The sequence below is a fragment of the Mus caroli genome, unplaced genomic scaffold (assembly GCF_978045245.1).
Source record: "Mus caroli unplaced genomic scaffold, Mus_caroli_1 scaffold_4, whole genome shotgun sequence".
NCBI lineage: Eukaryota > Metazoa > Chordata > Mammalia > Rodentia > Muridae > Mus > Mus caroli.
Window position 1 is genome coordinate 110,087,207 of NW_028227259.1, and position 25,552 is coordinate 110,112,758.

Here is a 25,552-nt window from a genome sequence, read left to right on the forward strand (position 1 = left end):
CATATGTACACCATGTATACATGCAAGGCAATGTGAGCATGAGGGTGTCTGTGTGGCCTCTCACTCTATCAACCAGTGGGACTGGCCAGCAGTCTGCCAGGACCCCCTTGGCTGTGTGAGTCCTGGTGTTGGCCGCCTGCATCCCATGCCCTGTGAGCACAAGGGGACGTGCTCAGTGAAGAGAACACGCCACCTGGACAACCAGGGGACCCTGTTTCAGTTCCTTCTCTGCTGCTCACTGGCTCTGGGCCTTGTGCCAGCCTTCCTCACCAGGCCGGAGCTCCCTATAAATGAAGACGCAGATCAAGTTGCGTGTGAAGGTCTTTCAGGACATCCTGATGACTTATCTCTCTGTGTCATTGCTGACCCCCAGCTGCAGTGGCCGCTGTCTTCCCTACTTCCGGTTCCACTTGGCCCACCTTTTTCTTTCATAACAAGCCTCTGTGGGCCTGGAGTGATTCCTTGGTGCCAAGCTGGGTTACCAGATAGACAGAGTAAACATGCATTAAGGTCACCTGGAACGCACGGCCACCACCAGAAAATGTTTATAAAAGAATTTGATACTCTCGGGTTAGAGCGAAACATCCCAGCTGTTGCCTTATGCTTATTTCGTGGCTCTTTGTGTCTTATGTTTCTGTTTGGAGGAATGCAATATGATCTTTGGAGCGCTTAGGCCTCCGTTTTCTTTCTTTCACCAGGGCCACACAGACTTTGAAACGCAGGCTTCTCTGTCTCATGGCTGGCACCATGTTGGGGTAGAACAAGAGAGAGGCGGCGGTATGTAGCCTGAAGTCCTCCCGAGCTTAGAACTGACTTGAGGCTCAGGATTTCTCTACAGTAATTAAAAGCATTTAGAGGTGTGATGCAGGGGTGCAGAGGAGCAGTCTGTAGAAGTGGCGGAGCTAGAAACTTTAGTAGACAAGCTGTGCAGATCTGGCTGGCTGGGTACCTGATTTCCAAGCTTGGCATCCCACAGCTGTGGATCATTGGGTGCTAACCATTCTCAGAGTTGTCGTAAACCAGTTTAACCCAAACTCAGGCAACCTCTTGGTGTGTCATATCTTGCCATCCTGGTGTGGGTCCTAGGAGTTTGGCTCCCTTGGTAAACTACTATGGCTGCTAAGGAATGAGTAGGCTGTGGTCCTCAGGATCCAGAATAAAAGGACTTTTTCTAGAGGGCTCTATGCGTGACCGTCTAGGGGAACAGTTAGCTTCTGCTTGCATAGGCTCTTAGCAGTCCCTGGATCATATTTTTACCATGTAGTTAAGTGTGTATTATCATTGTGGAAGTCACACACAGTGCTTATGTGCCGGGGACTAAGCTCTATGTGCACGTGCCTGGATTAGTAAGATCTTTACCTTGCTATGTCTGTTATGGATATGGAAAGACAGGGACAAAGTTGGTAACCTAACTTAAGCTATTCGGCTTACAAATGACAGATCTAGGATTTGTCCTTGCACGGTGTATTTGTCCCCTGAGCCAGTGTGCCATAGACAACCGTTACTCTTCTGGCCTCAGAGAAGGGGAGGTGGGGTGGGGGTGTAGACAGCACTGAGAAGACCAAGGAAGCACCCTTCAAGTCCTCCCTAGCCCATAAATCATCTGTCACCTATGCTGGCTTCAGGTGATTTCATTTGCTTCTTGCTGGCATGCTACCTGGGCCTTATCTGCCACTCCTGCAGTGACCAAGGGGGACCTGGCATGTCAGAACGGCAAGGACAGATGTGACACCTCAGAAGCGTGACTTAAATAGAAGGCACTTGTTTTTATTATTGGAAGACCTGTGTGTGCATCTCAGCACACTTCTGTTGCAGGGTAAATTCTCCCTTCACACTGATGTCACAGGGAACTTGCAGGGTTTAAGGCGGATATAAGATGGTGACCTGCACTGTACTGACTGTTGTTAGCCTTGTGGGTGATCTTCCACCCATAGCTGCCTTTTTCATATATTGAAGTTTTAAGTAACTCATTCTAAAGGAATGGTAGTTTGAAATGTTGGGTTGTGAGACTGAGGAAGGATCTGTGGAGAGTGTCACGATGCCTGTGGATGCCTCTCGGCTTCAGAACGCAGCAGCCCCTACCTCACACCCGCTCCTCCCACGGCACATAAAACATCTGGGAGAAGCTTTCTGTGGGATCAGAATCCCATGTCCATGTGCTACGTCGTTGGTGATATTTGTGTTGTTTAAGAACGCATCACTCACGGGCTGGAGAGGGGTCTTGAGCGGTTTGGTTTTCCAGAGGACTTGGGTTCAGGTCTCAGCACCCTTGTGATAGCTCACAACTGTCAGTAACTCGAGTTCTAAGCAAGCGAATGGCTTCTCCTCACCTCTGCAGGTCATAGTCCTGCACATAGTACATAGATATACATGCAGACAAAATACTCATACACATTTAGATGGATGGATGGATAGATAGATAGATAATCTTAAGAGGGAAAATGCCCAGCATTTCCTGGATGCCTTTTGACTATCTTCCCAAGAATTTGGTGGAGAGTGGTAAACTATCCGCTCTCAAATAAGACCAAGCAAATTATTAAGCTTCCCTTTCACCGTGGTTTTGCACATCTGTCTTGAATATCAACTGTAAAAATAAAAAGATAGAAGATGGGAGGTAAGAACCCCAGTCCACATTCAGAACCAATGAGGACAGTAAAGGATCAGCTGACTGTTAGCCGCACGCGCACACATACACACACACACACACACACCGCCATTTTAAACACTGATGCTACTTTCTATAGACTGGACCTTGTGGACTTAAGTACCCTTTCCCTGTCTCAGCAGGGTAGCAGAAACTGGCAGGCTACCAACAGGGAGAGCCACCTACAGCCCTCAGGCAACACAAAGTCCACAGGCAGGGAGGGAGCGCCTCCATAGCCCTGCCTAGTTAGTGAAGAGAGTGGGCAGAGAAGCAGCGGTGGATTCCTTCAGGGATACCCCTCAGGTCTCTCTCCCAGGGGAGCACAGAGCCCTGTTAAGTCCCACTCACAGATTCAGCCAGGGCTGGAAGCATGCTTCCTAGTCACAGACCTCTCCTCCCCGGATGTTTACACTGCCATGTTCCAAGCCCCCTTTAATAATTAATCCCTGTGTGACTAAACCACGAGAGGAAAGATTGCTTTTCATAAAATACTTAGATTGGTCTGCTGGTGGGCATCTGTAGGTGACCACAGCAGCCCAGAGGTGAGTTTTACACTAAACACAGGCAGAGTAAATTGCATGGCAGCCGGCAGCCAGGAGCAAGCTCATCCCTGCTGCTGAAAAGCATAGACTTTTTCAGCTGCTGTCATCGCCCAAGCCAGTTCATGACGCCCGCCCGGCATTGCTGACAGCTCAGCTTTGGAAGTTACTGTGTGTAACCAACAGAACCACACAGACACCTCACCCCCACCTCCGCTGTTCTTGGCATCTGAGTCCTGTCTCAGGACCACAGGACAGCCACTGGCTGGGTATCTGCCTGGGCTTTTGGCTGATGTTCTCTGCCAAACCTTGGTAGCTAGCTGCTTGCTACCCAGGACCAAGGGCTGACTCTCATGAGGAAAACCTGTCGTGTATTGTGCTAGGTTGTGCTACTTGCTGTCTTCAGGTGGGCTCTGGATTTAGGCCAGTCTGTGCACAAGCATCTGTAGCCGGCACTTGGGTAGAGCTCCCCCCAGTTCAGGGTCACAGCCCCAGCCTGCTGAGTCATCTCAGTTCTGCCTAACTGGCTAGGATTTCCAGCCTAGCCTTTCCTGCCTGAGCCTTCTGCCTGTCAACAGCTCTTTTGTGAAGATCTGTGGGGATTCAAGTGGACAGGGAGCAGGTTTGAGGGAAGCCCTGCTCAACTCAGGTGTTGTGTTACAAGAAACACCCTGTGAGTAACCCACACCTCCAGCCCAACCTGCCAGCATCTGCTCAGGTGGAAAGGCTGCTGTGACCTAGCCCTGAGAACACAAAGGGTCTCCAAGGCCTCCCATCCATCCTGCAGGTGGCAGCCTTCCTGTCTGCCACTCTGCTCTGAGGCCAGAGAGCCAGCAACAGCTTTTTTTTTTTTTTTTTTTTTAAACCACTTTGGTTCTTAATCGCCAGGGATGAACTGAGCCAGAAGAATAAATACAGAAGAGCAGACACGTACAGCTTAAGCCTTTGTTTCAGAACTTGAAAACTAAACATGTTCAGGCCAAAGACATCTTTACCCCTTCCCTGTTTGCCTCGGCCTGATGTAACCCCCTTCTTGAATTACACCACTTTGTTAAAAACATTTCTGATTTCCCCAGACCTTCCCCCCTCCCTCTCTCCCTCCCTCCCTCCCTCCCTCCCTCCCTCCCTCCCTCCCTCCCTCCAAGGGATTTAGTTTTTTTCAGGTTCTGCCCCACTGAGCTCACTCTTCTGAACAGTTGAATTGTTAAAAATGACAGTGGTGGGATTTGTGCCCACATACAGAAGAGCAGAGGAAGTGAGTGATAGGTGGCAGCTCTCCCAGGTGAGTCACACAGTAGTGGTGCACGAGAGGTCCTGGGACCTTACACACCGGGAACAGGTTGTTTCCGAGTCATTCGTGTGGACTTGCTGCTTAGAATGTACACATTTTTCATTAACCTCTATCATCCACAGGAGACCCCCTTTTTTAACTTAAAAATGTTTCATGAGAATGTTGGTAAATCTTTAGACGATAGTACCAGTCCCCCATCTCACCCAACAAAGGGAAATGCCCAATGAATTTTTTGACGCTGTAATTCAGAGAATTTATTTAATAGCCATTGATCATGTGTCTTGTGTCCAAATCAGCCGAGAAACAGATAATTAAATATGCGGAGACCAGTAAGACACGTTCTCTCCTCTGAAGTGGCTCAGTTTGTTGAGTGAACAACAGTTATATCCTAGTGTGTTCACACGAATGAACTGCAGATAATGTGATACGGAAACTTGGAGGCAGTCCTGTTCACTCAGCCTTGCGGTGGGACGAAAGGCTTTGCTAGGACACACTGGAGTTTGGATTTCTAAGTAGGAACTAAATTTTAACATTTTGAGCGATGAAGGTGCCTGCAGGTCCATCTATCCAGGCTTCTCCACGCGTGAGGGATCTGAGGCTTGGAGACATGCGGGGACCTTGCCTGGGCCCAGCAGCAGTACACAATCAGGACAAGAATTATGCTGAGACTCCACCCTCTTCCTGCTGCTGGAAATTGATCTTGGGTCATGGGTAGGTCCTCCCCGTAAGAGCCTTAGGGAGACAGGTCAGCTTTTGAGTTTGTCTTCTTCTAAATGACCTGTGTTGTCATTTAGAGGTACCATACAAGGGCTGTTGGTTGGCTTTCGGCTTTTCAAAGTCTCCCTTAAATGGGTGACTGACCCGCATCATCTAACATTTAATTACAAAGGGCAGGACACTCAGGACACCTTGGGACTGGATTCATGTGTGGCTCACAGGGAATCTAAGAACACCAACTACAACAGATTGTCACATGTAACATAAGCGCAGGGTAGACAGACTGAAGGAATCGTTTTCATCTGTTTTGCTGAGCATAGATGATGTTCCCTACAGACTTTATGATTTGCATTGGTTCATTTAGTGTTGCGCACCATCCTAGACTAACATCTCCAAACCATGATTGTTTTACCACTGTGCTGGTTATAAGTGGGATGGTGCGGCTGCCAGACTTCACACAGGTCTCTCTAAAGTCTTGGTGTGCGTGTATTCTAAAAAGTTCATCCACCAAGCAATCACGAATTTATTTACTTAGTTTTGGCTGTTTGTTTGTTTGTTTGTTTGAGATAGAGTCTGACCATGTAGCCCAGGTTGGCCTGGAAACAATTCTGTAGAGCAGGCTGGCCTCGAACTCATGGGCAGTCTTCCAGTGTCTGCCTCGTGAGGGCTGAATAATGAGCTTTCCCCGCATGCCCAGTTTTTATATTATTGTTTTGTCTTTGAGATGGTGCCTCTCCCCGTGTAGCCTAGGTTGCAGTTGAAATCAGGATCCTCCTGGGTCAGTTTCCCCGAGTGCTGGGGTCCCAGGTGTGCACCACTGCACATAACTTGCCATTGTTTCTTCTTATGTCACTGAGCCTTCTGATCTGTGGCACTGGGCAGATTAGTCTAATGCCCTGACCAAGAAACATGTAAATTATAATAAATCATAGCTTGAATTAATTTGCTTCATTTCCTGTGGACAGATTTATAAAGCATTAAGAGGAATAACAAAACTGTTGAATTTAAAAAAAAAAACTATTCTTTCTAAAATATAATAAGAGTATGCTAGATCCTCCCTCCCCCTTGATTCTTTTAGAGTTCTGGTAAGTCATTTCTCAGCACCGGCTTTTAGTGATGGATTTTGATGTTTGAACCTAAGTATTATTGACCAAGAAAAAAACCACAGGCCCCTAGAGTCAGGAAGTGTTGATTTTGGTTTCAAGCCAATGGGTGAATGATGTTTAATACATTAAATATTAAATACAGAATCTTTTGGCCTGTTGAGTGCTGCTAATGTTGCCAATGAAAACATCCAGTTTGATTTATAGAAGTTTAATTTGATCTGGATACAACCTGTTTCACCTGACAATTACCATATCATAATGACAACATTTTGATAACAGTCTAAATAATTCTCATCGTGAGTGCAATGAGAGAAAAATGGAAATCAATGGGTCTAGAGAGATGGCTGCTCTGGCAGAAGAGGACCTGGGTTCAGATCCCAGCATGCATGTGGTAGCTCACATGAGCCTGTTGCCCACATAACCACTTCTGACCCCTGTACACATGTGATATCTGGCCCCTGCACATGTGTGATAAACATACATGCATACAGGCAAAGCTCTCATACACAGAAAAAAATGCTAATGAAAATAATTTTATTTAACTGCCTTTACTTTGATTGAGTGGCCAAACTTGCTTGCCTCTTCAGTGGTATAAAGGAGGATTTAATTTTGAAGTATTGTAAACCAAATTTTAAAGATAATCTAAAACATCATAGAAAGAGTTTCAGTGAGATTGGGACAGTATTTTCCCTTTTGGTTTTGCTTTTACAAACTATTCAGAATTCCTGCAGGATCGATTAAAAATCATTATCATCTTCTAAAATACAATTTTTAATCCCATTACCTTGAACCTATATCCACACATACTTTATATTTACAACTGGAAAGAGTTTTCATGTTGGGCTTACATCCTTTATAGTTCTGTGTCAGTGTACACAAAACACATGACTTGATGCCATTACCAACTAAACGAACCATCTGTTCTAAAAAAATAAAATAAAATAAAACATGGAGCCTTAGCACACAACTTGAAGACTTAAACGCATGTTTTCTGACTAGCAAGCAAAGAAGTAGTAATTTTATTTTTTATTGTTTCATTTGTGTGTGTGGGTGGGTGTGGGTGGGTGTGGGTGGGTGTTTAAGGGATCTCTTGATAGAATAACTCCAGCTCTTTCTTTAGTTGAAGATTTCTGTGAACGCCTGGTCCTCCCGTCTCTTTCCTAAGCCTGGGGATTGATTACAAGGGTGCATCACCCAACACTTTCTGGTGCCAAGAATCAACCCGGATCCTGGACACACTAAGGCAGCAGCAGTCTGCCACATTACTCTCCTGAGCCACATTACCAGTCAGAACAGTAGCGCTATTCCTGCCTCACAGGAGTTCACCAGTCAACAATGTGCAGAGAACGGGTCTCTGTGCACCTCTGGACGCAGTGCATCTTCTGTTGACCCTCTGAGGCAGGTGGCTGTTACTGCTGTGATTATTATCATGGCCGGCCTTCTTACCGTCCATAATCATGGAAACAGGCGCAGACAGAGACCAAGCACCCGCCTTCACTCAGCTAGCAGTTATACTTGCCCGTTGAGGTTCTGGTGTTTAGCTTGTTGGGTAGACACGATCCCACCTCCACACACTTTTCACGTGGTATCTGTGCTGTTTTACATGGGTTATTCGCCATTTACAAGCAGGCAAGTGGTAGGAACTGCACAGGGCGGGGTGACTGCAGACCTTCTCTTTGGCCCAAGACGAACGTTCATGTAGTCCGCTTCCCTTCTTTTCCCAGTTTACAAATTAAAGTAATTCTTCCCTGAGTTCCCCAGAGTTAGTCATTTCCTGTCCCAAGTCCCACGGTGTTTTCCTCAGACTCTGTATTTTGAGTGCATACTGTTTTGTAATTAATTTGTTTATATGTCATGTCTTTCCATCCCCGACCCTTGCCTCCAACCAAGTTCTTCAAGAGCTGGAACCAGGTCTAATCTATTTTTGTCTGACACCAGCCCTGTGCTGGTGACAGTGGATGAGTCATGTTGCCCAAGAGGTGAAGGGACTTGCCCAGAGTGCAGGCTGAAGTATAAGGGACTTTCATAATTTGCTACCCCATACCTGGCACTCAAGTCTTGCCAGGTGCATTTCAGATGGCTTGAAGTTGTGTGTGGGGGTGTGCGTGCCTGCCTCGGTGTGGGTGTGGGTGTGGGTGTGAGGGAGAGGGGGGAGAGAGAGAGAGAGAGAGAGAGAGAGAGAGAGAGAGAGAGAGAGAGAGAGAGAGAGAGAGAGAGAATGTGCATGCCTTCCTGTGCATGTGTGTATGTGTGTATATCTGTATGTACATGCCTACATGTGAAACCAGAGAAAGATACGGAGTGTCCTGCTCTATTGTTCTCTATGTAATTTTCTTGAAAAGGCGTCCATCACTGAATCTCCAGCTATGTTAGTACTGTAAGCCCCAAGGAACCCCATCTTTACTCCGTCCCATTGGGATTACAGTCTTGTCTGACATCAGACCCAGTGTTTTACATGGGTGCTGGGAAAATTGACTTTAGATCTCTTCACTTACTCCACAAGCAGTTTTACTCTCTGAATCACCTCCCAGCCTCTGACTTGGACTCTTGCTGAGGAGTTGGGACACAGTTTTCCAACCACGGTGATGGTGGTGGTGATGGTGGTGATGGTGGTGGTGGTAGTGGTGGTGGTGGTGGTAGTGGTGGTGGTGGTGATGATGGTGGTGGTGGTGGTGGTGGTGATGATGGTGGTGGTGGTGATGATGGTGGTGGTAGTGGTGGTGGTAGTGGTGGTGGTGGTGATGATGGTGGTGGTAGTGGTGGTGGTGGTAATGGTGGTGGTGGTGATGATGGTGGTGGTGGTGGCAGTGGTGGTGATGGTGATGCTGCTGGTGGTGATGATGGTGATGCTGCACCATTACTCCCCATCCTGTGTGTCAGTTAAGGGTCAAATGAAATGATATCATTTGTGGAAGTATTGAAACTAGGAAGCCCCTGTAATATTAAGAGTGTATATTACTGTTACTCTAGTCTGTTATTTCAGTGTGACTTTATTACTCTGTGAAGTAGGTGACTTCACTGCCATTTCACAGAGAAGAGAAATGAGGTACAGTGAGATTGAGAGCCTCAGCTGTAACCCTGGGTGGCGGCAGGAAGCTTGGAACTCAGGCTAGGCTTCAGTGTGTTCCAGGCTACTGCCTGAAGCCTGACTCCCAATGCCTCCAGAGTGAGCAGGAGGCAGACTGTAGGAGGGAGGTGGGGGCAGCTTCATGCTGGGCCCCTGAAGCTGCAGGAGTGCAGTAATGTTTGATGTGACCAGCCACAGGCTGCTGTTGCATCCAGCTCTGGCACCCTGGTGTGGGGTGGAATGGGGCTAACCTCAGCATTGCTTTTGTCTCAATGGAGAGTTCCTTGGTGGCTCTCAGAGGAAATGAAGGCTGCTCTGTCCAGCTGCTGCTTCCTGTTCCATAATTCTGAGATACTTTTTTTTTTCCTTCAAAGCGTCGAATGCTTTATTTTTAAACCAATGGAAAAATACTATCAACCTGCTTCTTAGTATTTCCTTAAAAACTGGCCATGCTTCTTTGCAGTGTACAGGGGTGTGCGAGAGAGTCTGCCATATTGCTGCCTGGGACGGCAGGAGCCAGCTCAGTGTCTGCTTTTCCACAGCAGGAATGAAAAGCAATGAAGTCAGATCTGACGGGGCAGGAAGCTTGCTGAGGTTGCTGACAACATCCAGGGGAGGCCTGTAATTGACGTCTGTGCCTCCCTGTCTGTCTCTCCATGTGCTTGTGCAAACTCAGGCCTGCTTTTTCTTCTGCCGGTGATTGTGACATTAGCGAATTCCCAACCTGAGTCACTTAAGTGGCACCGACTCCTCATATAGCCCTGAGGACAGCAAGGAGCCATGGGGCAGAGGTGATAGATGCAACCTGGTAAAGGATTGCTTGCGGAACCAGTGACTCTGTAACTAAAAGCAACAGGTAGAAATATTTTCTCTTAATACCTCATTTTCTTTTCCATTCCCTAAGCAGCAGAGAACGTGCATGGGCCCTCGTGGTTCGTCTTTGGAGAAACACTAATTTAGGAAATGTTATTTTGCAAAGCAGACTTAAAAGAAAGTCCTAAGTATGCCAAGTTCTAAATGAGACTCTTGGCTCCTTTAGAGGTGGAGGAGAGTGGTTTGGAGGGGAGAGGGCTAACAATTGAAGATGCCCTGCAGTCTATCTGCCTCACGCCCCCCCCCCCACTCCGCCCCCACTGTGACCAAGGACATAGAGTAAATCCAGCCACTGGAGTTGCTAACACTCCCCTTAGAAAGAGCAAACATTTCCTTTCATGCTTTCTTCCTTCCAGTGAGATCTAACTTGAGCTCTCTGGATGTTTAGCCTTCCCAGAGACTTTGGCCTGGTGGGAGAGCCTGACCCTGTTTGCATTATAAGATATTCACAGAGCTGCTCCTGTGTGTGTGTGTGTGTGTGTGTGTGTGTGTGTGTGTGTGTGTGTGTGTGTTTGGGGGAGGAGGGGTGTGATTACGTGGAATTACAACTCACCCTTTTCTTCCCCCTTCGAGTACAGAAAAGGACCCTTTAAGGTTTTATGATTGGGCGAGTGAGATGGTGGTTAGCAAAGTTAATGTTTGCCCAGGTAGTAAAGGGAAAACAAACACAGGAAAGGGACTTTCACAGGGGTAGGAATTCCCTCATCTTTATCCCTTCGTAAAGGTGTGAAGGTTAAACAAACTGTGAGTGCGTGTTTGTCTGTGTGTGTGTGTGTGTGTGCGTGTGTGCTTGTGTGCTTGTGCACACCCCCAGTCAGAATGTGTGTGTGTATAATTTGATGCCTCTGCCCTTTCTCAGCTTCTGTCAGCTTCTCCCACCTAACTCCTTCCCTTGCCTAAAAGTGTGGCTTTCGCCCTCCACTCCTTGCTGCAGCCCAAGCCAGGCTTTTCCATCCAGGCGAGTTGGAAGAAGCAAATATTCAGGTTTCTGCTTGGGGCCTGACCCGCCTGAGCCAGGTTTCGTTTGTTTCGAAGCCTTGCAGTGTAGCTTGCTGTCAGTGGGCTCTCACCTGCACATCCTGCCATGTGTGTCTGGAGCCAGTTCCTGGGTTCCATGATGGCTCCTTCTGACTGGCCCCTTCCGAGCGCCTTCTCTAACTCCCTCCTTAGCCCAGCTCTGCCATGTCCTCTGGATGCTGGCGATCCTGGGTCTGCTCTTGCCTGTGTCTCCCTGAGCATCTCATCGGGCACATGTTGATTAGTTTGTGGGTCTTTCTCTGGTTCATTTTGAATAGTCATGTTAGCTCCACCCAAGTCTATCTCTACTTTAGTGTGTTAGCTGTCAAGCCTGAAAAATCAAACGTATCCATTCTCCCGTCTCTATCCTTTTCTCTCCACTGTTTTCCGGTGCCTGACTCCTGGAAAATATCCCTTATCCTTAAATTTTCCAGAAGTTTACCCCTCACCACTGTATGGGGGTCTGAGGAACTACAGCAAACCACTGGACTCTTGAATGTTCTAAAACCCATCTCTCCATTCTCCTGGTTCCCATGAGATGCGGTCTTTATGAGGCCAGGCCCCCTCCTTTTGTTCGAGACAGCCCTCATTATTGGGTGTTTTATTGCAGTGGCCTGAGTTGAATCATCATCGCCTCAACTGTCCAGTGTATTTTGCCTCTCACGGGTTTACTGTTAACTTTGTTAGAGTTACTATCATACTTGATTTTAATGTGACTTTATAGTATATTAATTTGCTCTTATAACTTGTCAGGTATTTATTCATGTAAATTCCTGTTCTGTATCCTCCACTCTAAGACCTTTGATGGTGTTAAAGAAAATACTAGCTATGTAGATAAGGATAAAAGTCTGCCCAAATCTTATTTCTAAATGCTTTTTCTTAGTAAGTACTTCTCCCCTCCCCCCCAAGACAGGGTTTCTCTGTGTAGTCCTGGCTATCCTGGAACTCACTCTGTAGGCCAGGCTGGCCTCGAACTCAGAAATCCACCTGCCTCTGCCTCCCAAGTGCTGGTATTAAAGGCATGGGCCACCACTGCCCGGCCCAGTAAGTACTTTTTTAATAGTCACAGATTTTTTTTTAAATTAATTATGGGGGTTGTTAGGCTCCTGTAACAAAGAGACTCCATATAGGGTGATTTGAATAAGTTAGTTTTTATTTCCTTTCCACAGCACAGATGTGAGTAGCCGAGGGCTGGCCGGATAACCCCAGTGGGCTTCCCCCATGCGTGGCCTCTGAAGTTGTACCTGCTCTTCTTGTTTCCAGCCAGCTGAACGGGGGGAAAGAAAGATCAGGACACGTATTGTCTTTAGAGAGGGTACTGGGAATCAGACTAGACTTTTCCTGTAGCCCCTTGGCCCTTGCTTCCCTGTGTTAGACTGAAAGATAACATTTGCACTAAGCACCAAGGTTGCTGAAGCGTGTGGGGGAAGCCCAGGGATTCTCTTATTCACATGGCCGAGAGGGAGAATGGTTTCAAAGTGGAATGTGGTGACCTGTGTTAAATTATATTACTTGTAATGCCGGGGATTGAACCCAGGACCCAGAGCATGCTGAGCAAGTGCAGTGCCACTGAGCCACAGCCCTATCCCATTGGAGTGGTCTCCTCCACAAGAGCAAGGAACTATTTTTGTTAAAAAGTCAAACCTGGAAGGAAATGAGGGTTTTGTTTGTATTTTGTATCATATCCATCTAGACCTTCCCCATAGCTTCAGCCATCGCTGTATACAGGTCAGAGAGATCTCAGCTCTTACTTCCAGTGTGTGGATTTGGGATGAAGACTGGTATGTCAGACAGATGAGCCGACAGACATGTGAAGTGTAGAATCTCTTCTGCATGTTTTCTGCCTCGCCACTCTTATTTCCGTATTTTTACATTTAGTACAAGTTTCTGAGTGTGAGTGAGTGTGTGTGTGTGCACATGAGTGTATTGTGTGTAGGATGTATGTATATATAAGTCTGTATGTATGCAAGGGTGTATATGAGTATGTATGTGATTGTGTGTGTACATGAGTATGCATGAGTGTGTGTGTGTAATTGTGTGTACGTGTGTGTACATGAGTGTGTGTGCATGAGTGTATATGTGTATGAGTTGTGAGTATATTTATATGAGTGTGTGTGTATGTGTGTGTGCATGGGCACATATGCACACAAGTCTGTGTTGTGGAAGCTTTGACTTCAGGGCCTTGCACTTTCTGGGGGAAGTACTTCCCCACCGAGCTATATCCCCAGCCACTTTGGTATTAATTTATTAAAATATTTTCTAAAAGAAGATTCTCTTCCCTTTGTGTGGTGGGTATCTGTGGGGGGGGCGGTGCAGATGCACATCATGTGTCCTCCCAATCATCCTACCTTTAAGTCAAAGAATTAGTGTTCATTTCTCACCGCCATGTGTGTCTACCCTCAGAAGTGGATGCTAGTGTGCTGTGTGAGCAGTGTGCCCTATCACACTGTGACAGAATGAATTCCTGCCTGTCTAAGTACAGATCTTCTCAGGTAATGTGCACAGCGTCAGCTGCTATGGACAGCCTCTCCTCCCTCCCCCTCTATATAGTATTTAGATAAGAAACACATTTATAAGCATGTATATCTTTATATGAGAGATGCTGTGTACACAGTTGTGCCTTGTTTTTAATTCAGGGGCTGGCAGGGTGACTCAGTAGTGAAGGTGCTTCCAATACAAGCCTGGCAACTAGAGTCCAAATCCCAGAACCCATGTACATATAAGGGGAGAACTGGCTCAACAAATTGTTCTCCAACCTCCATCTCATGCTCACTCACCTCCAACACACACACACACACACACACAGAGAGAGAGAGAGAGAGAGAGAGAGAGAGAGAGAGAGAGAGAGAGAGAGAGAGAGAGATTGATTGAGGATTAGCCACATGGAATGGGCTAGAGCCGTGGAAGATAAGACGGGTCTGTGGGTTGGGTGCCTAGCAGATCTAAGCTTGAGTTTGTGCACCAGCCTTACGCGTGGCCTCGTGGTTGCAGAAAGGCTGGTTTTCTTGATGGCCCGTGTTCATAGCTCACCCTGACATCTCATGACATGAGTCATTCTCTGAGAGTTCCCAGAATACCCAGTCAGTTGTTTGCTTACCCCTTCTGTTGTTTCTTTTCTTTTTGTTTGTTTTACTGTTCTAGGAACTGAACTTAAAACCTTGTGTGTATTGTACAAATGTTTTGGATTTTATTTGAGACAGTTATCACTGGGTGGCTTATGCTGAGCTCAGGCTTATGGTTCCCCTGCTGTAGGTGTGTAGCCACACCTGCATGTCTATTTTTACCTTCTTGCTGTTCTCTGCAATCATTTTTTGTTATTGTTTTTGGTTTGTGGGCTTTTTGTTTTGTTTTTGGTTTGTTTGTTTGTTTGTTTGTTTTTTGGGGGGTGGATCGAGACAGGGTTTCTCTGTATAGCTCTGGCTATCCTGGAACTCATTTTGTAGACCAGGCTGGCCTTGAACTCAGAAATCTGCCTGCCTCTGCCTCCCAAGTGCTGGGATTAAAGGCGTGAGCCACCACATCCAGCACTGTTTTTGGTTTTTTGCTGTTCAGGTGCTGTGTTCAGGTGCTTTAAACAATCAGAGTGTATAAACAGTGCTGGGCTGAGCTCTAGTGGCCCAGAATATTTAAGGCAAACACCGGCAGATTGTTAAGCTGTAGGAGGGCAGAGAATCTATCTATCTTGGTAACTGTATAAGCCCAAACCAAACACATATTCTAAGGCAATCATTGAAAATGTGGACGTTAGCCAGGCATGATGTTAATCTCAGCACTTGGGAGGCAGAAGCAGGCCCATCTCTGTGAATTAGAGGCCAGCCTGATCTATGGAGCGAGTTCTAGGACAGCCTAGAACTGATAAGAAGAAAAGAAAGTATGAATGTTTGTAAGCTGATAGCTGTATAGCAAAGATGCTTTGTGTCATCTGTGACGACCAAGACAACAAACAACTCCAGACCCAGACCCCATACAGTATGTGATGCTTGAGATTGGTGAATGAAAGAACCCTTAACAACCTTTGCAACTTCACATATTAGTCTACTGTAACTTTCCATACTAATGCAACCTTAGTTCTAATGTGTTGTGTACAAAGTTCTATAAAGGAGCAGCTTGTCTCTTTTCTGTTGTCTTGGTTGGTTGGTTGGTTTTGAGGCTGTGTAACTAGGTAGCTCTGGATGGCCTTGAACTCTTTTCATGAGATTTGCTTGCGAATGCCTCCTTTCATATTTCCCAGGATATAAATAAATGCTATTCTTTATGAGTTTACTCAGAAAGGAATTGGAAACGTTCGTTATCTACAGTTAAAATGGTTGATGCTTAAACAAATACATCGACACCATTAGCACACATAGGTAAAACAATTTTAAAACAGTGTTAACATGGGCAGCCAGATGACTCTATGGGTAATGGTGCCTGCTGCCGAGCCTGAAGGCCAGAGTCAGACTTTTCCGACCCGTGTTGGAGAGGAGAGAATAGGCTCCCACAAACTGTCTTCTGACTTCCACATCTGTGCTATGACACTTGTGAGCACACATAGATACACTCATGCACATATGTATGTGTGCGTGCAATGCACACATACATCCTACAACCTACATGCACACAAAGTAAATTAAACGTGATAAAAATCATCATTCAAAAATGTTACTTAAAATATATTGTGGTGGTTTGTATATGCTTGGCCCAGGAAGTGGCACTATTAGGAGGTGAGGCCTTGTAGGAGTAGGTGTGTCACTGTGGGCGTGGCTTTAAGACCCTCATCCTAGCTGCCTGGAAGCCAGTCTTCTCCTGTTTGCCTTTGGAACCAGATGTAGAACTCTCAGCTCCTTTTGCACCATGCCTGCCTGGAAGATGTCATGCTCCTGCCTTGATGATACTGGACTGAACTTCTGACCCTGCAAGCCAGCCCCAATTAAATGTTGTTCTTGTAGGAGTTGCCTTGGCCATGGTGTCTGTTCACAGCAGTAAAACCCTAGCTAAGACATATGTTCTCTAGAACTATTCTTACAGAGGTAAACTTGGGTTTATCAGAAAGCAGACACTCAGAATTATCCCAAATCAAAGATCTCCGTGTAACTTGGGAGGCAGAGGCAGGCAGATTTCTGAGTTCGAGGACAGCCAGGGCTACACAGAGAAACCCTGTCTCAGGGCGGGGGTGGGGGTTGGTGGGGAGATCTCCGTGTAGTCCTCCAGGAAGCAGCATATCATTCTGAAATAAACGTGCAGATAGATGCTGGCTGACTCGTGTCTTTTGTGCTGTTCCGTCTCTAAGTTTAGCTTTTGTAAGCTCCTGTGCTTGGTGGTGCTTCAGTGTCACAGCTCCACTCGTACATAAGAGCTGTGGGAAATGCTTTGGGTTATAATTCAGCGGTGCGTCTCTATCACACGTCCACTGGTGTCTACCACAGGGACAGGAAGGTCCATCATTCCAGGCATGCCTTAGCTAGTGAGCCACTGCAGAGAAATAGCTCTGGACTCAACAAGATGGTAAGCAATTTCCAGGAGAGCCGCATGCATACCTAGACGCTTTGGGAGCACGATTGGATAAATCCCATTTGAATGAAACACGTCTTTATTTTATTAAACCCTTAGAAATAGGGCAAAGGTAACTCCCATCCAAATTCACCTGTTTATCGCAGGTTCTAAAATAAGGCATTACGTGTACTACTTTGAAAGGCCAACCCTTGGAGGAATTTTTTGTGAACACAGAGATGTTTCCTAGTGTCCGGATGAGTTCCGTTTTAAGAGAGGTAATTATCAGAGGTAATTAATGACTTTCAAGAGTCTGTCAACTGTAATTTCCCCCATTGTTTGATTGATTTATACCCTTATTAAAATCCTTCCCTTAGCTATTGTTTTTTCTTGATTTTCTTCCCTATTTCTTTCTTTGTTGATATATTTTTCTGTCTCTCAGTTTTCATGACCCCCCCCCCTTTAAAATTGACGTCTGTCTGTAGATATGTGGGTGTAGGTGTGCCGTGGCATGCACATGGACAACTATTGAGAGTTGCTTCTCTCCCACCATCTGGGTCCAAGGATTGAACTTAGGTTGTCAGTCTTGACAGGAAGTGAGTGCCTTTTACCCATGATCCTCCTTGGCCTTCTTTACCATCACCACACTGCAGATCCTGGTCATGCCTACCCCCATCCCCATCCCCATCCCCACCCCCACCCCGTGTATTTTGACACCTTTGGGCAACTGTTCCAGTGGAAGTGTTGGGTGTGTTTGCTCCTCTCGGTGGTATTTCACCCCCTTTTCCTCGATAGTACAAGGAAAAGGCCTAGGTGCCCTAGAAGATAGCCAGGTCTTGAGTGCTCCATCTTATAGTTAGTGTACAAGGTGAAGATAGGATGAGAACTGAAGCAGTGAGTTCTAGCTCAGCTAGAGCCTCTGGGCTGTGAGGGGCTCTACCATGCTGTGAGTTCTAGCTAGAGGAGAAATGAGTAAATGGGTAACTGAATGAGTTCTCGATGCCCATGCTACCCACACAACATTTAGATGAACTTGCAGAAGGGGAAAGCCAAGTCTCGGGGGGATCATCTGGGCTCCATGGCTCTTTGTACCAGTTCACTGTGAGAAGCAGACTTAGCACCAAGTCTGCATAGGAGTCTTCAGATAGAACTCGTGTTCTTCCTCACAGCAGACCCTAGCACAGCTAGGCTTTGTTGGGTGCTTACGATGCACCAGACCCTTGCACGGTGCTTTAACACCATGTCCTGTTTTGTGGACTGCAGTAAAACGTGTGAAAAGAGGGAGACAACATGTACTATTATCCCACAGTTCGTGCCTCACTGCCTGGGTGGAGGGTTAGAAAACCCCATGCCGGACACGAAGGAAGCCAGAGGCAGGAGGCTGCCTCCTGGAGGTCTCTTGGCCTTTGGTATGGTGTCACCTCTGATGTGCTAAGTCTGTTGGCTTCTGGCCCAGAGATTATGGGCTTACCACTCTGTTAGGAGTCAGGACTTGGTCTCCTCTCCTGAGGACATGACTGCACTTACCTCTGTTGTTTCCTGAGCTGCCTGCAGTTGGCTGGCTGCAGTGAGTTAGCTTTAGACTAACCTGCTGCAAAGATCTGTTAACGGGTTGTCCATTTGGACGTTGAAAAACACCTGTCAGCGCCGGTCATTTTCACCTTGGTGTAATTACTAGTGACCTTTTCTTGCTGGCAGTATTGGTTTGGGTTCAGTATCTACTGAGTCTGCTGTTGGATGTCTGTGTGGTTGGTTCTGCACACCAGCCTGTATTAAATGCCCATCCTGGCCTGTGCCCTGGGGACATGCAGATAAAAAAAAAAAAAAAAAAAAAAGCTACCTGCTAGAAGAGGAGCCCAAGCCAACTGGAGGGAGCCTGAGGGCCAGTGTCTGCAGTGTTCATTTCCATCTCAGTGGTTGGGTTTCCTAACACACCACAGGGGCCTTTTTAACTTCCCCATCTGTCTTTCTCTAACCTGCCTTTGAGAAGTTTTTAAGGGCCAACAGGATAAGTATCTGGCTGAAAGACCTAAGCATTGCTTTCTAGAGGTCTCCCACACGAAGAGATAAGGGTTGGCAGGCTCAAGGGTGGGTATCTGGGCCGAGATCCTTTGATGAGTGAGCAGACAGGCTTCCTGCCTCGAAGAGAGGTGGAAGAGAATGCTGGGAACCTCCAGGACAGTGAAACTCTGCCCTGCACCACCCCCATCTCCACACCCACCCCCTCACCTCCACCTCCTCATCCCAACCCCCACCCCTGCAGCTCAGCTTCAGGCACAAACTATGCTTTATCTTAGGAGCACACTCAAGGTGAGGGGACATACGGGGAAAACCAGGCGCTCGGGTCTCGGACGTCTGGTTTACAGAGCCCCCTGACAGGCCCCTTAGAAACACTTTTTGGGTGCGGTAGTGCACACTGTCATCCTAGCTTTTGGGAGTGGAAGCAGGAGGGTAAGGAGTTCAAGGCCAGTCTGCATCTTATGAGATCCCATCTCACCACCCTTGCAAAATGAAAGGGAGAAGGGGAGGGGTGAAGGGAGGAGGGTAAGTAGATAGATTGTACTGTAAACTGGATGAAGTTAAAATTATAAAGGCTTGCTCAAGCTCTTGGCTGTAGTTAGCGGCATCCTTCCCTGGACTCTTTGTCACGGTAGAACCACAGCCAATGACCCTGATCTTTATGTTTCTGATAGGACATTTTCTCAGGAAGGAGACATGGTTTCTCTCAGTATGTATGAGTGTTTGGCTACACAGCAGTAGAGAAGTAAGTAAGACAACCCACAAAGCACAAAACTCCAAACTTCTCATAATGGGTTGGTTTTCAGAAACACATTCTGTATGAACTCAGGGACCATAGCCTGTGTGACTGAGGTAAGACAGTGCCTGGCACCGTATGGAAGGAAGATGGTGACCTGCTGGTCCTGCCCCTGTTTTCTTTCAGGAGTCAGTGTGGGCCGTGGTGGACACCAGCGTGAGTGAGGAGCTCAGGTTAGAAGCCATCCCTGTTAGTCAGCATGCTAGCACCTGGGATAGCGAGGCTGTGCTTCAGCCAGGAGCTAATGAGTGAGCTCAACAGAAAGATGGGGAAATGTCACAAATGACGGCCCGCCACCCTTGGCAGTGGTGGAGCAGAAACTACTGGAGGTCGTGTCTGTCTGAGCATGGAGTTGATGCTAGTGTTAGCTGGGCTTCATCATTCTTGCTGGAGAGGATGACAGCCGGTGTGAAGTCAGGGTGTGCTGTTGGTATGTTCCCTGCTGCTGCCGCCTTTCAGGCTTTGTGCTTTCTTTGTCTACTGGGGAAAGCCCTGGCTCCTGGCTCTCCTGGCACAGGATGAAGCCAGTTCCTAGGATGAGATGCTTGAAACAGCACTGAAGGTTTGACCACTCTGAAACAGCGCCATAAAACCCCACAGCTTCTCTTATGCAGCCATTTATGTCTTTCCTGCTAAGGCCTGTCCTGTAATTTAATTCTTGCACAGACACAAGTTGCTCTGCAGGGTGATTCAGCTTAATAGCTGTCCCCCCATCCTATACTATATAGATGCAGGTAATAGGTGTTCCCGTAATCTTTCTATTTTGAGGGTGATGATTAAAAAATCTCATGAGTTGTTTTGTCCGAGCACCTACTATGTCAGGTATCATATGTGCAGAATAAGGAAAGGAAATGACCACAGTCCTGGCCCTCACTAGAATGGTAATGTGGACAGACTCAGATGAGCAAACAGTGTGAGTAGGGCAGTGTCAGACAAAGGTCCTGTACCCTGCAGGAGCACATCTAAGGCATGAACTTACAGAGAAAGAGGAGACAGAAGACTGGCAGCTGAGCAGACTGGAGGAAGCGTTCCAGGAAGAGAGGACTGCAGGGAGAGAGCAGCTAAGTGGAAATTACCTCAGTGTGCTGGGACAGACAGGAGGATGTCAAGGCAGTGATGGAGGTGTTAAAGACAAGTCTCGGGCACTCTCAGGACAGTAGCCAAGATTCATTCCTCACTCAGTCCTGAAAGCCAGACCCGAGCTTGAGTTGTATGTCTTGACTCTGGCTTGCTGTCATTCTGGGAGCCCTTCTTCCTGCTTGGATCCCCAAGCCAGTCGTGAAAGGTAAAAATATGTCAGGACACTCTGAATAAAAAGGGAAGGGGGATATGCCATCACCCACAGAGCCCACTGTGTACTCGAGGGAGCAGAGCACCAGACCACATGTCAGACTCAGTCCCTGAAGTCTAGGTGTAGGTTTTTTCACAGAGTATTATAACTCGGTGGTTTAGATATTTATGGTTCTTAGGTTTGTATTGTCATAATTACATAAAAGCTGTATCACTTATAAAATCATAGATCATCCCTGCATCTGGGGAGAGGAGGCCGGATGGGGAGAGACTTGAACAGGGTTGCAGCTCTGCTGGCATACTCCTCGTCTGGAGTTCACAAAGCCTTGGGTTCAGTTCCTAACAGCATAAGCCGGTTGCCTGTGGTAGCCTACGCTTGTCAGAACACTCAGAAGCTGGAGGCAGGAAGATCATGAGTTCAAGGCCATCCTTCTAGGCGAGCCTCTATGAAATATGAACTGCATCCCCAGCTGAACTATGCCTGGGTTGTGGACCCTTAATTTCAGCTGTCTGTGGAATCTGTCTAACAGGGATTATCCGTCTAACAGTTTGTGCTAACAAACTGCTAACAGATGCTCGTGGTTGGAGCTGTGGGAAGAGCTGTATTCGTTACCTAGTTTAATCTTTGTAGCCATCCTTAGACATTATTATCCCCTGCAAACAGAGGTGGTAAACACAAGGCCTTGAGCTAACACGTTTAAGAAGTGACAGGGCTCACTCAGGAACATACAGCTATATGGGTTGTTGCATAGCATGTCAGACTTACACAAACAAGTCTCTTTCCTGATACTTCCTGCTCTGTGATGCCCCACCTCTTGTGGGGTTTCCCTCAGTTTGCTACCTGTTGTTTTTTTTTGTAGTGATATCTATAGTGACGTAACGATGTCTATGCTGACAGTCTATAGTCTGTAGTGATGTAATGGCGTCTGGTGGCGTCATTACACAATGATGTCTGAAAAGGGTTCTCATTGGTCCCGCTTCCTTCCGCTCTGCAATGATATCTCCAGTGATGCCTTTTGTTTGTTTGTTTTCTGTTTTTCAGGAATGTTTACCCTTGCGGAAGTTGCTTCACTTAATGACATTCAGCCAACTTACCGAATCCTGAAGCCATGGTGGGACGTGTTTATGGATTACCTGGCGGTCGTTATGCTGATGGTAGCCATCTTTGCAGGGACCATGCAACTTACCAAAGATCAGGTGGTCTGTTTGCCAGTGTTGCCGTCACCTGCAAATTCAAAAGCGCACACACCACCCGGAAATGCTGACGTCACCACCGAAGTCCCCAGGATGGAAACAGCCACACACCAAGACCAAAACGGGCAGACGACGACGAATGACGTTGCCTTTGGCACATCCGCTGTGACCCCTGACATACCTCTCCAAGCCACCCATCCTCACGCAGAGTCCACCTTTCCCAATCAGGAGGCGAAGAAGGAGAAGAGAGACCCAACGGGCCGAAAAACCAACTTGGATTTTCAGCAGTATGTATTTATCAATCAGATGTGTTACCATCTGGCCCTCCCTTGGTACTCCAAGTACTTTCCATACCTTGCCCTTATACACACCATCATCCTTATGGTCAGTAGCAACTTTTGGTTCAAATATCCCAAAACGTGCTCCAAGGTTGAGCATTTTGTTTCAATATTAGGAAAGTGTTTTGAATCTCCCTGGACTACTAAGGCGCTGTCGGAGACGGCCTGTGAAGACTCTGAGGAGAACAAGCAGCGGATAACGGGTGCTCAGACCCTGCCGAAGCACGTGTCCACCAGCAGCGATGAGGGGAGCCCCAGCGCCAGCACCCCCATGATCAACAAAACTGGCTTCAAGTTCTCGGCCGAGAAACCGGTGATCGAAGTTCCCAGCATGACAATCCTGGACAAGAAAGACGGGGAGCAGGCCAAAGCCCTGTTTGAGAAAGTGAGGAAATTCCGCGCCCACGTGGAAGACAGCGACTTGATCTATAAGCTCTATGTGGTCCAAACGCTCATCAAAACTGCCAAGTTCATTTTTATCCTCTGCTACACTGCGAACTTTGTCAACGCCATCAGCTTCGAGCACGTCTGCAAGCCAAAAGTCGAGCACCTCACAGGGTACGAGGTGTTCGAGTGCACTCACAATATGGCCTACATGTTGAAAAAGCTGCTCATCAGCTACATCTCCATCATCTGCGTCTACGGCTTTATCTGCCTCTACACTCTCTTCTGGCTATTCAGGATCCCTCTGAAGGAATACTCGTTTGAGAAAGTCCGGGAGGAGAGCAGCTTCAGCGACATCCCGGATGTCAAGAACGACTTTGCATTCCTTCTGCACATGGTCGACCAGTACGACCAGCTCTATTCCAAGCGTTTCGGTGTGTTCTTATCCGAAGTCAGTGAGAACAAACTGAGGGAAATCAGCCTGAACCATGAATGGACTTTCGAGAAACTCAGGCAGCACGTGTCCCGCAATGCCCAGGACAAGCAGGAGCTGCACCTCTTCATGCTGTCCGGGGTGCCCGACGCTGTCTTTGACCTCACAGACCTGGATGTGCTAAAACTTGAACTGATTCCCGAAGCAAAAATTCCTGCCAAGATCTCTCAGATGACTAACCTCCAAGAGCTCCACCTCTGCCACTGCCCCGCAAAGGTGGAACAGACTGCCTTTAGCTTCCTCCGAGATCACTTGAGATGCCTTCACGTGAAGTTCACGGATGTGGCTGAAATCCCCGCCTGGGTGTATCTGCTCAAAAACCTGCGGGAGCTGTACTTAATTGGCAATTTGAACTCAGAAAACAATAAGATGATCGGCCTCGAGTCTCTGCGAGAGCTGCGGCACCTTAAGATCCTCCACGTGAAGAGTAATCTGACCAAAGTTCCCTCCAACATCACCGACGTGGCTCCGCACCTCACGAAGCTCGTCATCCATAATGACGGGACCAAGCTCTTGGTCCTGAACAGCCTGAAGAAGATGATGAACGTGGCCGAGCTGGAGCTGCAGAACTGTGAGCTGGAGAGAATCCCACACGCCATCTTCAGCCTCTCTAATCTGCAGGAGCTGGACTTAAAGTCAAACAACATCCGGACGATCGAGGAGATCATCAGCTTCCAACATCTGAAGCGACTGACTTGCTTAAAACTGTGGCACAATAAAATTGTGGCCATCCCACCCTCCATTACCCATGTCAAGAACCTAGAGTCCCTCTACTTCTCCAACAACAAGCTCGAGTCCTTACCGACGGCAGTGTTTAGTTTACAGAAACTCAGATGCTTAGATGTCAGCTATAACAACATTTCCACGATCCCCATAGAGATAGGTTTGCTCCAGAACCTGCAGCATTTGCACATCACAGGGAACAAGGTGGACATTCTGCCAAAACAGTTGTTTAAGTGCGTGAAGTTGAGGACTTTGAACCTGGGGCAGAACTGTATCGCCTCCCTGCCTGAGAAAATCAGTCAGCTCACCCAGCTCACTCAGCTGGAGCTGAAGGGCAACTGCCTAGACCGCCTGCCAGCCCAGCTGGGCCAGTGTCGGATGCTCAAGAAGAGCGGACTTGTTGTAGAAGACCAACTGTTTGACACGCTGCCACTAGAAGTCAAAGAGGCATTGAATCAAGATGTCAATGTCCCCTTTGCAAACGGGATTTGAACTAAGCGAATGCGGGCACACCCACGTGCGGGGGACACCTTCCTAGATTGCAGATGCTCACTTGCAAGTTATTACAAGATAACGCATTTTAGGAGTAGCTAAGCCCTTTAAACAGGACACGATGCATAGAGGCTGGTAGCAGACGAAATCGAATGTTCCATGTTTGTAGCATTTTAAGTCATTCATTTCCAGATCTTTTCTTTACTTTTTGTGGGGTTTTTTTGGGGGGGGGTGTTTCCTCTTCCTTCTCTTCCTCTTCCTTCTCCTCCTCCTTTTTCTGGGGAAAGGGAAGGAAAAATCACAATCACTGATCTCAGTTCTTTTTAAATTGTAAGTCGGCTGCGGCTGCTGGCTGAGTGTTTACACATTGCTTGCCTGCTAAAGTAAATGATTAAACTGACTTTCTTCTTACTACATTGCAGTTTTTTTGTTTTTTTTCTTTCTTTCTTTCTTGGGGTGTCATGATTTATTTTTGCTTAACTGGTGCAGTATTGCTTAACCTTGGGTCGTTGAAGACACAAGGGGCCAAACTCATCATCTTAGATTTGCCTAAAATATTGACTTCTTTACTCTTTTAACTTAAAGCAAGTGAGTGGAGCTTCCTGGAGCATTTGATGGTACCGTACCTCTGCGAATCCCACAGCAGACTTGACAGTCTCGGCGGCCTGGAATGAAGTAGAGCGTGTGGTGTGTCAAGACTCTTTGATTGTTTCCTAAAACAAATACTAAAAATAACTCATCCTTTAATAGTCACTTTATGTGCATAGGCTGGAGTTTTGGTTATACATGGTACACTTTTGGGCCAATATAATAGGATTTCCAATGAATAGAAAATGTGTTTTAAAAATAAATTTATAACAATAAAATACGTTTATCTAAGTCGTAGTGGTTCACAACCTTTCTTGGGACCAGCATTTGGAATATAAACAGATCCACCTTTTCATGGTGGTGTCCGTGAGGGGCTGTTGGAGATCGGGTGAGAGAGAGGAAGGACTTGTAATTCATTGAGCTGGAAGATGCCTGTCTTTCAGTCCCATTTTAGTGGCAAGTTGTATTTCCTGTGTTTGTCTGTGAGGAGGAGGAGGAGTGTGAGGAGTGTC

General features: G+C 47.0%; 1 protein-coding gene across 8 annotated transcripts in view; it reads left to right on the forward strand.

Annotated features, from left to right (window-relative positions):
- Nucleotides 1-25,331, forward strand: part of Lrrc8d (leucine rich repeat containing 8 VRAC subunit D) — a 111,502-nt gene extending 86,171 nt beyond the window's left edge. For all 8 annotated transcript variants that reach the window (XM_021162723.3, XM_021162726.1, XM_029477167.2 and 5 more), the window contains exon 3: nucleotides 21,871-25,331. In XM_021162723.3, coding sequence (XP_021018382.1) covers nucleotides 21,873-24,452 — 2,580 coding nt within the window. In that variant the 5' untranslated portion in view covers nucleotides 21,871-21,872 and the 3' untranslated portion in view covers nucleotides 24,453-25,331. The remainder of the gene's footprint in view (nucleotides 1-21,870) is intronic.
- The last annotated feature ends 221 nt before the right edge of the window (nucleotides 25,332-25,552 follow it).